Source organism: Ochotona curzoniae, unplaced genomic scaffold (assembly GCF_017591425.1).
Source record: "Ochotona curzoniae isolate NIBS_2020 unplaced genomic scaffold, NIBS_Ocur_1.0 contig_2927, whole genome shotgun sequence".
Classification (NCBI taxonomy): Eukaryota; Metazoa; Chordata; class Mammalia; order Lagomorpha; family Ochotonidae; genus Ochotona; species Ochotona curzoniae.
This window is the reverse complement of record NW_024465654.1, coordinates 5,399,543-5,414,779: the sequence shown is the minus strand read 5'-3', so window position 1 is coordinate 5,414,779 and position 15,237 is coordinate 5,399,543. Positions and strand designations below refer to the sequence as shown.

The window sequence follows — 15,237 nt, the reverse complement described above, 5'->3', positions numbered from 1 at the left end:
ACTTGCTTGCCCATTCAGATGCAGTCAGCTGGGCACAGGGTGGCCTGGGCTTCCTGACAGCAAGGCTGCTTGTTGCCTTGGGGACAGTCGTGTTCAGGGGAAGGCAGCATTCACTACCAGGACAAGGAGGGAAAGAAGGAGTGATAACCGAGATGTGAGGGCAGGATGTGTTCAAGCAAAGGCAAGCACCTGCGGGGACTGGAGCTAGAAAAGAATCTACGAATCCATCGCTGCAGCGTGTCACCTGTCGTGGTCCGAGAGGAATCGAGAACGGGCACTCACTCAAGGGAGCAGCCTGAGAATCTGCACTGTGTATCCTAGACAATTTCTTCAGTTGCCTGTGCTTTGTCAGAATTGCATGCGAACTGCTTGTGATAAAATGCCAATGTGACATTCGGAAAGGCATTTTTCCTCTGAAGCACCCTTACAGTCAAACTTAATTCTGGGTTATTAATTGCCGCTGGTACTGTGTGGCTTGTCATCTGTGTGTGTTGCTTTTAATAAGTGTGCGGTCACCACAGAGATGTCTGCAGAGAATGTTGAAAATGCCTGCAGGTGCAAACCCCCAGAGGATTCCTGCCTTCAGCCTGTCACGCGTGGACAGAGGCTCTGGGGTGATGCATACTTTATTTGCTGGGTCAGTGAAAAAACAAGTTAACCTGGCTCATACTTATTCTAGAGAATTCGCTGGCTTTCAGGCAGGAGATGAAACAGATGAAGTCCTATGGATAATTTTCTCTCTCAACAATGCTTGCTTATGATTGATTTGTTCAAATTGGGTCCCAAACAGCAACCATGTGTAACATTTTATGCAGGTGAATCTAAGATCTTTTTGGATTTATGGTACTTTCTCTTCCTTTGCAATTCTCTTTGATTAAAAAAAAATAGGTCACGATCCTTGTTTGGATTCTGTATTCTCATAGGATCGGTTAGAATGTTTCTGTAATTGGTAGTTAAATTTTGATGCATGATTGGATTCAGATTTAATGCAACAAAAATAGTTTATAAGTGGGGATATTTCTACTATCAAACTATTATAGTCTTATAGTTCTCGAGCATTAAGATTTCTACAGGAGCTGTCAGGCTTTCTAAAGATCACCCTCAATCTTTTGCATAATTACCAAACCAGCCTTTGATGGTCCTAGCCTACATGCAGGATGCAATTGGGAGTTGAAAATGGCTGTCGGAAGGACGCATTCCTCCACATGCCTTCGTGTTCCCATGTAGCAGGACATTCGACTGACGAGTCATGTAAGGCCGTAAAATCCTACGCTCTCCCAAGGCACACACAGTAGGGACTCTAGGCTATTGAAGTTGATAATTGTGAATGACTGGAAGCTAAATGACTGTATAATTATGCAAATAGTCTTTGGCAGAGAAATATTTCCCTACCCTTGCAGATAATTTCACTCGTCTGTTTGGCTTCTTACATGTACATAGAAGAACAGTGGAAAAAAGTATTTGGCTCTTTATCAGTTTCTAGACAAACCAATTAATTCTACAAAATGTGAAAAGGTAAACATCAGACAAAATGAACTGAGCTAAAGAATTGCTGGATTGCACAGCACTCGAAAACAGAGGCGAATCAGAAAACTGCCCGGACAGTCTAAACCACAGGATGCCACAGGCTGGCCAGTGGGCAGGGGGGCAGGTAAAGAAGCTAAGTGGCCCGCGGCAGCGAGGGGCCTGCCTGCCTCCAGCAGCTAGGTTCTGTCAGGAGTGCTGTGGGCCACTGCTGTTCATCTTAGCAATGGCTGTGGATGATCTTTCAATTACAGGAGTGTTTTATGGTAGTAACTACAATGTTCCCTTCACTGTCAGGCCCAGGGGGTGTACAGGCACCAGGCATGAGGTTGGAGGACTAGTTACACAACGCACAGGCAGCACTTCACCGGCACTCCGTTTCTTACAGGAAAAGCTGTGCATCACTCACACCAGTCACACCAGCTGAGAAGTGACGCGGTCTGAGTATACATCACTGGGTGAACTGTGAAGCTCAAGTTAATGGAATATTGTTCAAACAACAGAATACGTGAGAAAGCCAGGCATGAAAGAGTGTATGCTATATGATTCAATTGGTAGGAAATGTCAAGAATCAGAATATGAAAGGAGAGTGTTGCTCAGTGGTTGGCAGTGGCTGGGCAGAGCAGGAGGTGGAGCAGCCTCCAGCAGGCCCAAGGTTTCCTTTGGAAGGAAGAAAATGGGATTTGACACAGGGTAACGGATGCACAGACCTGGGAATGTTCCCTAAGCCATTGATCAGATAGCTCAACAGGGTTTATGTTGTGGTTTCTAAATCACATCTCATCAGCTCAGGTCCAAAACGGAAAAGATGTGCCATGTCTGGAAGAAGCTCCGTGCTGTATGCCATGAGGGTTTGCTAATTCGCATCCCCACCAACACTGCGTTAGGGATTCCCATTCTCTGTCCTTGACCTGCTTCTATCATCTTTTCTTAAAGATTTATTTATTTTTATTGGAAAGGCAGATATATAGAGAGGAGGAGAGACAGAGAGGAAGAACTTCCATTCAATGATTCACTCCCCAAGCGACCACAACTGCTGATATTGCGCCGATCCGAAGCCAGGAGCTTCTTCCAGGTCTCCCACACGGTTGCAGAGTCCTAAGGTTTGGGGCCGTCCTTGACTGCTTTCCCAGGCCACAGGCAGGGAGCTGGATGGAAAGTGGGGCCACTGGGATTAGAACCGGGGCCCATATGGGATCCTGATGCTTTCAAGGCGAGGACTTTAGCTGCTACGCTATCGCGCCAGGCCCATGCGTTTATTATCTTTTATCTTTGGTAGTGTCTGTTCTCACCAGTGACATGATACTTCATTGGGGTCTTGATTTGCAGTTCCCTGATGATTAATAATGCTGAATATTTTTCCATGTACTTGCCTTAGAATTTTTTTCTTTTGAAAAGTATTCAAATCCTGTGCTGACTTATGATTTGAATTGGTTGTTCCCGTTGTTGAGCTGAGTTTCTATGTGTGCTGGGCGCTATTTTGTTCCATGATAAATACAGGTATTTTGTCCCGCTCTAGCTCCTGTCGCACTCTGTGGATTTCCTTTGCTGTGCAGGCTGTGGGTTGGCTGCCATCCTGTGTGCATGTGTGTGTGTGTGTGTGGTTGTATGTGTGTGTGCAGGTGTGTGTGTGCGTGTGTGCGTGTGTGTGCATGTGTGTGTGTGCATGTGTGTGTGTGTGCGTGTGTGTGTGTGTAGGGCTCATTAATGCTACTCTTTTCTGTTTCCTATTCTTGCTTTTTCTGTCCCACTTTCTGTGTGCTTAGCAAAAGAACGCAGCTAACATGCTGAATAAATACTTGTTAGAATGCTTTAGCTTACACTGTGGTGTGTTTCTGGGGTGTGTGTGTGTGTGATCTGTCCATCTAAAACTCACACACTGTTACTGTATTGGGCTTATGTCTGATTTTAAAGCTAACAGATTTTATTTTAATAAACTAAGTATATGGGTATTAGTGTCACATACATTTAAAATCAGTGTGTCGTGCTCCGCTTGTTCTGCTGGTATCCTGCGTGTTGAACTGCTAGTTAAAGTCCCGCTGTTGACCCTGTAATCCAGCTTCCTTCTAACGACGATGGTCCCGGTGCTTGGGCTTCTGCCATCAGTCCGTGTTGAAGAGTCATCCTTCCTCCGCTGAGCCAGTCTAGTTGGCAGTGTGCCTGTGGACGAGGTTCTGTCCCGCTGCTCGCGGGGTTTCCGGCAGCGTGTTGGAAATCAGGTGCTGTGATGCTTCCAGCCTGACCTTGTTCAGGATCGCTAGGCTGTTCTGGGTCTTTCGTCGTTCCATATAAACTTTAGTGTACTTTTTCTGGACTCAGCATGGTAGATAGTGGCTGAAGTCCTCATCTTGCACGTGCCAGGATCCCATATGGGCAGTGGTTCATGTCCCAGCTGCTCTGCTTCCCATCCAGCTCCCTGCCTGTGGCCCGGGAGAGCAGTCGAGGACGGCCCAAAGCCTTGGGACCCTGCACCGCGTGGGAGACCTGGAGGAAGTTCCTGGCTCCTGCCTTTGGATTGGTGCAGCTCTGGTCATTTCATTGCAGCCACTTGGGGAGTGAAAGAGCACATTAAGATCTTTCTGTATCTCCTCTCTGTAAATCTTCCTTTCAAAAAAATCTTTAAAAAAACTATTGTTGTTTTTTCTAATTTTGTAGAGAATGTCATTAGTATTTTGGTGGCAATCACTTTGGGTCTGTAGATTGTTCTGGGTGGAACAGACCTGTGATATTTCCTGATACTGACTCTTACGCTCAACAAGGAAGGGGTGTCTTCCCATGTTTGTATGCCTTTGATTTCTCTCTTCCCCTGTAGAAATCTTTCATTTGGTTAAATTTACTCTTACAGATTTGATTTTTTGTGGCTATTGTGCACGATTTATTTCTCTTTGTTTGATTTCATCATCATACCGTCCTCCGGGTCTCCCACGCGGTGCAGGGTCCCGAGGCTTTGGGCCGTCCTCGACTGCTTCCCAGGCCACAAGCAGGGAGCGGATTGGGACCACTGGAATTCGAACTGGCACCCATATGGGATCCTGGCACATGCAAGATGAGGACTTTAGCTGCTAGGCTATCACGCTGGGCCCTCATTTAGGTTTTCAATGTCTTTTTGCTTTTCTTTCAGGAACACCTATAATATTATTACTTGATCACTTAATGATATTTTACATTTCATGTGAACTTGGTTTATTCTCTTTGTTTTCTCAGCTTTTGTCAGGAGTTATTTCTAGGATCTTGTCCTCAGTGTTACAAATTCATCTGCTCTGCTGTTAAGGCTCTCAGTCTTTGTAAAAAATTTTTAATTTTACTGATTGAAGATTTCATCTCCCAAATTTCTGTTTGGTTCTTCTTGACAGTTCTGGCTCTTTAGTCATGGTTTGTTCCTGCCTCTCATTGATGTAGCTTTTTACAGTCATTGTTTTGAATTCTGTATCTGACGCTTCACAGATCCCTAAGCCCGGGATGAATCTGGGGTTAGTGTGCTTTTGGAGGCGTCGTGCTTCCTGGTTTCCTCACATCTCCTACTTGGCATTTGTGCATTTGATACACTTGTCCCTTCTGTATCGATTAGATTTTATTGAAAAAGAATTTACAGTCACCTGGAATGCAGGGTCTCACTTGGCTTCCTGCTTCAGTTTTGGCTCTAGGGTGAGCCCAGGAGTACAGTCCATTGCATGATTTCTTTTGTCTCAACGTCAGCCGTGTTCGTAACAGACACAGTGGTCCAGTCTGCCGTTCTTCATGGGGATAAAAGCATGGCTTTGGGATGAGCGGAGGCCTCCCTGGGTGTGCAGCCCCAGCCCACAGACTGCTCAGTGCCAGTCTGTCTGAAGAATGTTCGGTGTTGAGGGAGGTAAGAGTGGCTGCGCCCCCACCCCAACAGCAACCCTGAGTGAGTCAGAGTTTGTGGCACCAACTGCTATGGCCCTGGGACAGAACAATATGGATGGACCCCGCCTTTGATCCCACTAGAAGAGTCCTACTGGTGCTGTGGTCGTAGTAACAGCAGCCACGGTCCTTGTACTGGGGGATCCGAACCCTGCTCCAGTCCTGCAGGGTGACCACAGGAATACGTGGGATTTTACTCTGTAGGGTGGAGGGGACAGTGACTCTGTGGAATTCCTTCTCAGTTACAACCGCCAGTGGCCGTGTAGATGGTGGCTCATGCTAGCCCGAGGTGGTGGCTCCCACGTGGATGGCAGGCAGTAGCTTTTTCAGCCTCTCTCTTGTCCCTAGCAGCCTTGGTTGTTTCTGCTAACTTGTTTGCCACAAATTTTTGTCCCTCAAACTTCTGGAAACAGTCTTTGCCTCATTCTCTTCCTACCCCAAAGCAGCCTCCATTATTGTGGCTGTGCCCTGTTCAGCCCCCTTCCACGCCTGCTCACTTTGGTTTCTGTTCGCATTACACATTTAATTCATCTGAGTTTATACACTGCATGTGTACCTCCTTTCCCTCTCAGTGCGCATGCTTCTTCACTGGAGAAGTGAGTTTGTTACAACAGCTTTTGCTACATATTCTTGTTGTGTTCTCCTAATCCATTCAGTGAGTCTGTTGCAAATGGGGACTACAACCTCAAACATTTGGACTTTTGAAGGAATCAATATGCTAAGTTTTGCCAATTGATCGATGCTTGCAGATAGGGAAAAACCTACAGAAAATCGACAGGAAGGGAAGCTAAAGATGTTGGTCTGACTGTAGATATGAAATCTGAAATGCCCACAGCTACACGGTTACTTTGCATTTTTGATTGCAGTTAGTAGTTTGCTAACATTCTGATTTTTTCCCTACTATTAGACATATTCAATGTTGGACTTATGGTCAAATTGACCAAAATCTCAAAGTACATAAATGAGTTCTGTTAAAGTGATTTTCCTCTATGTTAGAAATATGGCTCAAAGTCAGTAACAATGTTTTACATATACAAATCATGTTTGAGGTATATGTATATAAATATATACATCTAAATGCATACAAGAAATCTTCAAAAACTTGGCAGAATATATATTGTGGTAAGTCGATTTAAATACACATAAAATTTTCCATCAAATTTTTATGTACAGGATGAAGTACATGAGTGTGAAGTAACAAAATGAAAGATCACACTAAAAACGACCTTGTAATGTCGGCCTCAGTGTTTGTGTTGATTTCAAGCAGAGCAGTGACTTGGTACAAGAGTGATACTTTATTCTGCTCCAGTCTTGTTGAGTGTGTGCTGCATTCAGAGTGGACATCTGCACGTCCGGTTCAGAGAGAAGCCTAGAGTTGGTGACGGGGACGGGCAGTCCTCAGAGTAAGCCTGTCTATGTGTGTGGATGGAATTAGCCAAGCTACATGAGTAAAATGAAAGAGAAATGAGGTGAAATTGGAGAAGTAAAATTTGAGGGATCGTCACGAGTGTCGGATGTCAGTTTAGAAGAACGCTGTAGAAAGAGCATGGAGAGTGATGGTGACGTCAGCAAGGGCCCCTCGCCAATGGTCTGCCAGCTTCGAGGGCAGCTGGTGTGCAGAGGGGAGGACCAGCACACCTGTGCCCTGGGCAGAAGTGATGGGTAACTCTGGCTCTGCTGTCCATAAATACACGCACATGCTCAGTCACTGCAAAGTTCTTTATTTTTTCAGATTCTGTCACATCATGAGAACTCTCATTTTGTGCAGACTTCAATTGCTTAGTTATGTTAACTATCTAAGGACAACTACCCTGGGGCACTAGGTAAATTCCTGGCCTCTGACCCCTGGGAAAGGCAGGGGTGGCACTAACTGGGCGTTGGGGTGCCGGCTTGCTGGCAGATGTCTAAGCAAGAGCAGGTGGTGACGTGCCTGTATGTGTAAGGGGTGGTGCTGCCGTCAGGACACGTGAGAGCGATTTCTCGGAACTCGTAGCTGTTCTCCTTGCAGCAAAGACAGGAACTTTCCAACTGGAAGACATCATAATTGTACCTGGAGAGATGAGCATGGGAAGCATTAAAATGCAGTTTGAGTTTCCAGGGTGTGTGTGTGTGTGTGTTCTGCGTATTAGTCCCCATACATTAGAGAGAGTATATATTTGTCTCTCGGGGACTAGCTCATTTCACTAAGCATAATAGTAAACAACAGGTGTTTACAGCAGGTATCTTTACTCCCAAGTAATAGAACTCCTGTTACCACTCTTAATTGTACTTCTACATTATACTCTGTTTTCTTTGTCCTACGTTTTAATGTCATGATACATTTATACATCAGAAAGTTCAGCCTGTAATAATGAAATGAATGATTATGCCATTGTAATAACTTGAGGCTAAATAATAAAAACGGGTAGATGGGGGCAGATAATGTGGTAAGCATGTAAATGCATTTTAAAATAGCACTGCCAAATTGGACCATTCAAGTCTAAATGACTATGAAAGACTCCAGTTAATGCATTCTTATCATAGTCCTGTCTTCCCCCTGCTGGAAACCTAGGACAGGGATCAGCAGTGATAGGCGAGTGAGAACTGGTACACCACACTCAAACACACCATGGATATTCAGAAGCTCACAGTATTACAGTGCCAAACAGTAAACAGAACAGACTTTAGTGTAATACTGAAGTAATATTCTCTATAAATTAATGTAGACAGAGAAGTGTACATAATGGAAAACATGTCTAAAATTATTGAAGTGTAACAACTTAAGAACTGCTTTTCCTTGGTTAACTCTGTTGTAGTACCCATGTACCGCTAGGCACAGTTTGAAAACTACTACAAAATGAGCAGTGCCCCTTAGATGTTCAGTACTCACACCTCAGTATTTCTGATTTGAATAGACAAGGTTACAAAGTTCGTGCCCAGCTCCATCACGGGGCAGCTCACCTGACAGTCTGCTTGCACGTGCCCACACATCGTGCCATCTCAACTTTATTCTTGCAGCCATTGTAGCGAACGGTCACATTCACGGGGGAAGACTTGCAGCTGTTTTTACCTAAACAGAGTGACACAAGTGAAGTTGAACACCGGCAGTGACCAGGCCTCCATTTTCTTAACCATGGAGAGTAATAATCCTGGTGACATTCAGAAGGTGTCTCATCACCACTAGTCAAGTGAGGTGGGAGGAGGGGACACACTTTCTGACATGTTTGTTCTCACTGTGGATCGGGTCGATGCGCTGATGATCCCACGGAAAGCACAGCTTTCTAACATCTGGAGAGAACTCTATGTTTCCACAAAATTGAATTTTGCAATCATAAATGTAACAGGATAATTGAGAACAGTGTATGTCTGATATGAATTCATAATTATGTCAGATACTGATCAGCTGACAGTGGTGAAGTGTCGGTGAGAAAACCTGTTGGGTTAATAGTGTAGGAGTTCTGCATGAATGATCTGTTTTTTTAAGGCAAAACATTAAATTGTTATTAATAGTGTATATTTTCTCTTTATGCAGAGCTTACTTTACTTACATTTATAGCAACAGTTGTTTGAGTCATAGATTCTGTCTTCCTGGAAGGGTAAGAGAAAAGGTAGAACTAAAAACCTTGTACTTTTCCCATTAAGAATACTTCTTAGTCTATTGAAAAAGCATCACAAGAGTAACATGGAAGGGTGAACATTCCAACCCTCAAACTGCAAAGCAGGGCTGGCAAAGGAGTGAGTGCATAACGGAGATGCGACCTTTTAAACTAGAGCTTCTAACGGTGGGGAGAGGAGTGCCTGTACATGAAATAATTGTAGACACTCAGTGAATAAATGGCTGAGAGAACACTGCCTGACACCAGGCAATGGCGTCTTCTCCCAGTCGGGATCTGTGCCTCAGACTTCGCCATAACTGCACACTGAGCAGTGTCTCTCGGTAAAACTCAAACACTGCAATCCAGAACAACAGGCTTACTGGAAAACTTGGTATCTTGAAAAAATAAAAGAGATAATTTACATTGTAGTTTGACAACTGTGGCATTAAAAAAAAGATCTACACCGTATACGTAAGTGATCATGCGAGTCTGAGATATTGAAAACTGGCTTCTGTGTTTTGTTTAAAAATAGCAAGATGTTTTCCATGATAGCTTACATCTCAAAGAGCACTATATTATGTCCTTTAAAATGAGTGCCTTTCTTGGTATCAACATACTTTCTACCACTTATATGTGTGTGTGTGTATTTTTTTTACATACATACATACGCACACATTAATATGGCCCTGGATGTAATAATAAAAAACACTGGGTTTGACTAACAGTTGCTAATCTGCCATAGAACACAAACTTTATCACATGCACTACATGACAACTGCATTTGTCCAGTGCATGAACTGCCCCCTAGGCGACCAGTGACTGACCTCTGCACACCACGTCTGCCTTGGGCAGTCCTGGACAACTGGAACCACTCCAGTGAGGCTGCAGGTGTAGGAAATACAGGGGTTGCTGGGGTCAACAAATGAGTCTCCAATCTACGAGGAAAGAGAAGAAAAAAATGACTTGCCTTAATGCCCCTTTGAGGCTGACAGTAAAACTGCTTTAAAAACTCAAGCCCATGTTCAGTGACCGTCCGCAGGTCCCCTTGGCCTCAGGTTACCAGCTCAGAAAAGGAGCTAGGAAAGTTGTCTTTGTGAACAAATGCTCCACAGACAGCCAATGAGATGTCAAGGGCCCTGTGTTCCTTTACTGTGTTTGCAAGGACTTTTTTTTTCCAGAAAGGCTATTTTAATTGAACAACTCATCAGCTCTCAATGGGGACAAAATAAGAACTTGAGCTTTGCTCTGTTGGGACAAATGGCAAACCCACCGGATGTCTCCCATCACTGCATGGGCGGCCTTTCTTTGCAAGCTCTTTAATTGACTTACTTAGCATACTCTCAAATTGAGAAATGATTCCTTTCACAGTCTCATATCACAAGATGAACTCTCTGGTAAGCTAAAACTTGACTTTGTCAGCTGCACAGCAGTGATTAGAGGAGAACATTTTGGTCTTTAAACATCATCATGTAACGTGATTAAAATCTCACAGGTTCCCAACTCACACTGGGGAACTAAAGTGTAAGCACCAGGTGGCTATGAAAGTGTAACTCAGACACACTGCGCATTACGGCATCTTAACTCACATCTATTTTTAGATTCTGTTCATGTTTACGGTGTCACATCCAAGTGGATTAGTATTCGAGACTCATGTGATCGTTATGGCTTCTTGATACTGTCTCTTCTAAGAAGTTAAAACCATTGTTTAAATGTCCAGTCAGTTGTCAGAAAGCAGCCCTGGACATTGCATGCCACTCCATCTGCGTGGTGTGATTCTAGTCCTTGGGGCATTCTCACCTGATCTAAGCCAGTTGGGCCATCTGATCTTTGTTTATAATTACAGTTTACAGTCTGCTAAGCAGTTGGAAAAGATGTGCTTTGCACCATTCCATCTGGTATAGGCCATGGGAAGCAGTGTTCGCAAGCTCCCAGCTAGGTGGATCAACTGTGCCCAGCTGCGGACTGCCACGGTGAGTGTTCCAATTGACTATCCTTCCCAAATGGGGACGGGGGCACAATGAGCAGATTCTGCCCCACTGTGTAGAAAGACTGGTGTAGCTAAGCATAGAATATTTTTATTACTCATGTGAATAAATTCAAAGGCAGCAAAGTCCTTACCTCATAGTTGGTATCATTAAATAAACATGTTCTTGGTTCTGAAAAATATAATATTGTTAAAAAATAGTTTTAGAACAAATTACAGATAAAATCCTCTTAATCAATTACAGTGTCACTCCCCTTGGTAATGCTATTTCCTTTTACTGTATCACTTGTATCCATAAGCTGCTTCTGTATTTCCCATGTTCTAAAAACAGCAAGCTTTAGGAAAGTAAGCATCAGCTTATCTATCACATCTGTCTTGCATATCATTAGCTCAAAATATCTCTTGAATGTGAATAAATGAGGTACAGATCCAATTGAAATAAGGCCATGTGAATACACACCACAGTATCCTATAGTACAGCAAGTGTCATTGGACTGGAACTGAACAAGCCTCTCTCCACTTGGGCACGTGGGTGGGGAAGGGCATTCCTGGGGCTGGCAGGTCACGACGTTGTCTTCCGTACAGGTACAGGTGTGGCAGCTGGACACCCATGTGTCTCCAGGCTACAGAGACAAAGCACGCTTAGCTTGTTGATTCAGGTAAGGGAATGTGGGCCAATTTGGGTTAAAGCACAACAAGCTTTTATACTTACAGATTTCTTTTCTCCCAGTGGACCATGACAAACTGTTAACATGAAATGAGAAATTGTAATTAAATTTGGCAAAATGTAACCATGTGTTGTTGATAGATAACCACCAGGTTGCCAACACTATAACTGGCATAGGGTTTCAGCGTCACAGACTTAGGAAGGAGAAAAGACAGATGATGTTCTAAGGTGGATAAATCATGGCCACCTGCTTCAAGAAAGCAGTTTCTAGTAAGTGTGCACTCATAGGCACACACAACTCATGGTCACCATTTTACAGAGGCATTCTTGCCTTATCCTGTCAGTGGCCTTTAAATCTCCTGTTCTCCTGCCTCCACAAGCTTACATTCACCAAGACTGCGTCATGGCCAGAGCCGAGAGTGCAGCCCCAGAGTTTCTCTTGTCTCACAATCACTGAAAAGAGGATTCATCAAAGAATTCATTTGATTATTGTTTACTGCCTTTGTACTCTTGGGCAATAGTGGTTTTTCTGCTTAATCCTCATGATTATAAAACAAGTTGAAAGTATGACATTGTAAGAATTAAAATAAGGAAAGAGCAGGGAGGGTGGGAACATGGTCAGATAGGATAGGCGGTATAATTATGCTCTGAAATCTGTATTTATGAAATTCATAATACATAAAAATTAAGGGGAAATAATAATGGTTTGTATTATACAAACCATTTGCATGCATTTCAGACGTTGCACCAAAATGACTAGATTGCCCTTTCCTGAAAACGTTCACTTTTTTTAGGTCATCACTCTGAACTTCCTGTCTCCTGTTAGGGGAAGGAAGAGGTCCAAGTACAGCGCATGCTCAGTGTTGGCTGGAATAGGAGGTGAGCAGCTCTCAGTCACCCAGCCCTCCAACCCATCCAGAGCTCTGGGTCAGCGCTCTCTGTTCAATCGACTGTTCTGGAAACTCTGTAGGAAGCTCCGGCTCAACGTGCATGGAATTGACACGGTGGCTTCCTCAGTGTCCGTTTACCTCCCACTGTGCCTTCCCCTGCTGAGGACAGACGGTGTCGGTGCTGACAAGCCATGGTGAGTCCTCCCTTTTGGTTCTCTTGTCATCCACCTTACTGAGGACCCTTGTACCTTTGCCTGCTGCTAACCCCTTTCTTGCTGCAAGACCACTCCAAGAACTTAGTAATTTTGACCTGGTATCGTCAACTGGCTTCTGAAGCCAATTAGTGCAGTTCCCTCCCCTCCTGATCCCAGCAGTGACAAGGACTTTACGGCATAACGTTCCTCATGTCTTTGACTACCACTTGACAGTCTTGAAGGCTTCCAGCACACTGGTCCTTCTTTCACACTGTGATTCTTCCATGATACAGAAAGTCAGAACTCAAGAAGTGTTTTCTAATTATGGCAGTCTGTGTGACACTGAGAACCACTGAGAAAACTCGCAGTGGAAACAGAGCTCGTCCTCCAGTGACTGACCTCTGGCCACCCCGAATTTCCTTCTTGCTTGACAAACCAGGAATGGTTACCAGTGCTTACTAGCAGGAGACGATACTTTGGTCAGGAAGCCTAACCTTTGCAGCTAAGCATTCTTGTGTTCTAGGTAACAGGGCGTACTGCTTTGGCTTCCCTTTATGAGTCAGTGGGTGAGGAGGTGCACTGTTGACACTATGAGCAGTCCTGGGACTAGTGGTGTTCACTGGCATGGGCTCCATGGTTTGTTAGAGTCCTGTGCAGAGGCTGAGGTTTCTCACCTGGCCTTGGAGGGGGTGACGGTGGGCATCCTGTGTGAAGACAAACCCCATGTTAGTCTCTCAGGGAACTGTTGATTATTGTTATTCAAGTTGAAATTCTATTGCTGAAGACAACTGCTTCAAAGCTAGCCCCACACAGACCTATCTCCCTTAGGTTCCCGTCCTGCCATAAGCAAGGGTGAGATTCCATCGTAACTCAGCATTTCTTTTCTACCTCAAACTTTAGGGGGAGAATAGGAATCCTGAAAGAAATCAAGGTCAGCTTGAAGATTTTTTTGAAAGACAGTTCTTATGAATAACTGGTAGAGTAAATCGATGTACAAGCAAGGAAATGACAGCTATTGAAACATACAGAATTCTATGTTTAAGTTCGATCCCTCAAGAATTTATTATCTTTATAAAATTCTTCAATATTCCTTGAGGATGAATGTTCAAAATGTTCATGGGAATGGCTGTTGTGAAAAAAAATGAGCATGGATTTACTAAAGCTTTCAGCAGCAAAACTCATTGCCAGTCCCCGTGAACTTTTTGAAGCACTTGATATTTCTATTTACATACAGAAAATATTTTCACCAACCTGATAACCTACTGTTCATGTTCTTTTCAGAGAATTTTAAGATTGACATCAGTTCTAAGGAAGTATCACTAAAAATGAGACTGAGACCTCAAATTTGGGGGAACTGAATGTCTGTAACCCTTTGCTGAGCTAGGCTAAGCCGGCTCCTACTTCAGTGCTTAGCAGATGAGCAGAAATCAACTACAGAAGAGACACATGAGCATAAATGCCGGGAAAGCTCTTCTCTGACAGGATCTTGTGAAGGAAACCACAGAAAAATCTTATCAGCTTCATGGCTAAGGGCAACACCCCTGAAACAAATGGCTGATCCTGGCACCTTCTTCATGAGGTCTGTAAGTAAGGATGGTGTCTCGTGTATGTCTGGAAAAGCAGCCCTTCACAAACCTTCATCTACTCAACGTCCTCATCTCATTTCCTCTGAACTGTTACAGCTGCCACCCGCACCTGCCGACTCCCGCACCTCCAAGGGCTGTCAGTCAGGAATCCCATTTCCACTGCAGTCAGTATTAAACAACCATCCCTTACTACTGCCTTCATTCCTCAGTGACAGCTCACAGGAAGAAATGGACATTTCACTCTGTGAAGCCATCATTTTAGGTACTGTTAATATATATGCCATATAGACACTATGTATGCCCCTAGCACGCTCTTCCTCCACCTATACAAAATATGATGACATGGCAAACATTCTAGCTTTCAATGTCTGCAGCCTACTCGGACATGCGGAAGTTATTATTAAAGAAAGGGAGAAAGGATGGTTCGACCCAGGTGATTTACATTATTTTCAGTTATTAAATTAACTTTTGCTACTACTATAATTTCTATGGGGAATAAACAAGGGGAATTTTGAGTTTTTAGTAAAAAGTATGCATACCACAGCTCTATGAACAAATACAGAAGGAAAGTCTGACGTGGAATACTCAGTCTAGTTCAGGTGGATCTTTTTTTTTTTTTTTTTTTTTTACCTTGAAGGGATCTGCAAAAGGCTTATGGAAATAATACTACTCTATAGAAAATAACCTTACAAAATTCGAAAGCTAGACTTGTGAGATGCCGGCAGGAAAGCTCTCTGGCTGCTCCGGCCTTACCTGCGCTCGTGAGTCCAGCAGCTGTAGTCGACTCCGAAGGTTGCTTGGTGGTAACTGAAAGAAGCAGGTAAAGTCATTTACCACTTTGGAGTCAAGAACACATCCTGCAGCATGCTCCGTATGCAGGGGCCTCTCCATGCCCGGGCTGCCTGTCTGAACGCTGGCTTTCATTCTGCCCT

General features: G+C 44.0%; 1 protein-coding gene across 1 annotated transcript in view; it reads right to left on the bottom strand.

The window, feature by feature from the left end:
• Positions 1–7,120: 7,120 nt before the first annotated feature.
• Positions 7,121–15,237, bottom strand: part of MUC19 (mucin 19, oligomeric) — a 102,926-nt gene continuing 94,809 nt past the window's right edge. The window contains exons 47-55 of the mRNA XM_040978972.1: positions 15,059–15,112; positions 13,394–13,423; positions 11,681–11,712; positions 11,429–11,591; positions 11,103–11,140; positions 9,809–9,919; positions 8,937–8,976; positions 8,350–8,458; positions 7,121–7,459 (exon numbers count right to left, since the gene is read on the bottom strand). Coding sequence (XP_040834906.1) covers positions 7,276–7,459; positions 8,350–8,458; positions 8,937–8,976; positions 9,809–9,919; positions 11,103–11,140; positions 11,429–11,591; positions 11,681–11,712; positions 13,394–13,423; positions 15,059–15,112 — 761 coding nt within the window. The 3' untranslated portion in view covers positions 7,121–7,275. The remainder of the gene's footprint in view (positions 7,460–8,349; positions 8,459–8,936; positions 8,977–9,808; positions 9,920–11,102; positions 11,141–11,428; positions 11,592–11,680; positions 11,713–13,393; positions 13,424–15,058; positions 15,113–15,237) is intronic.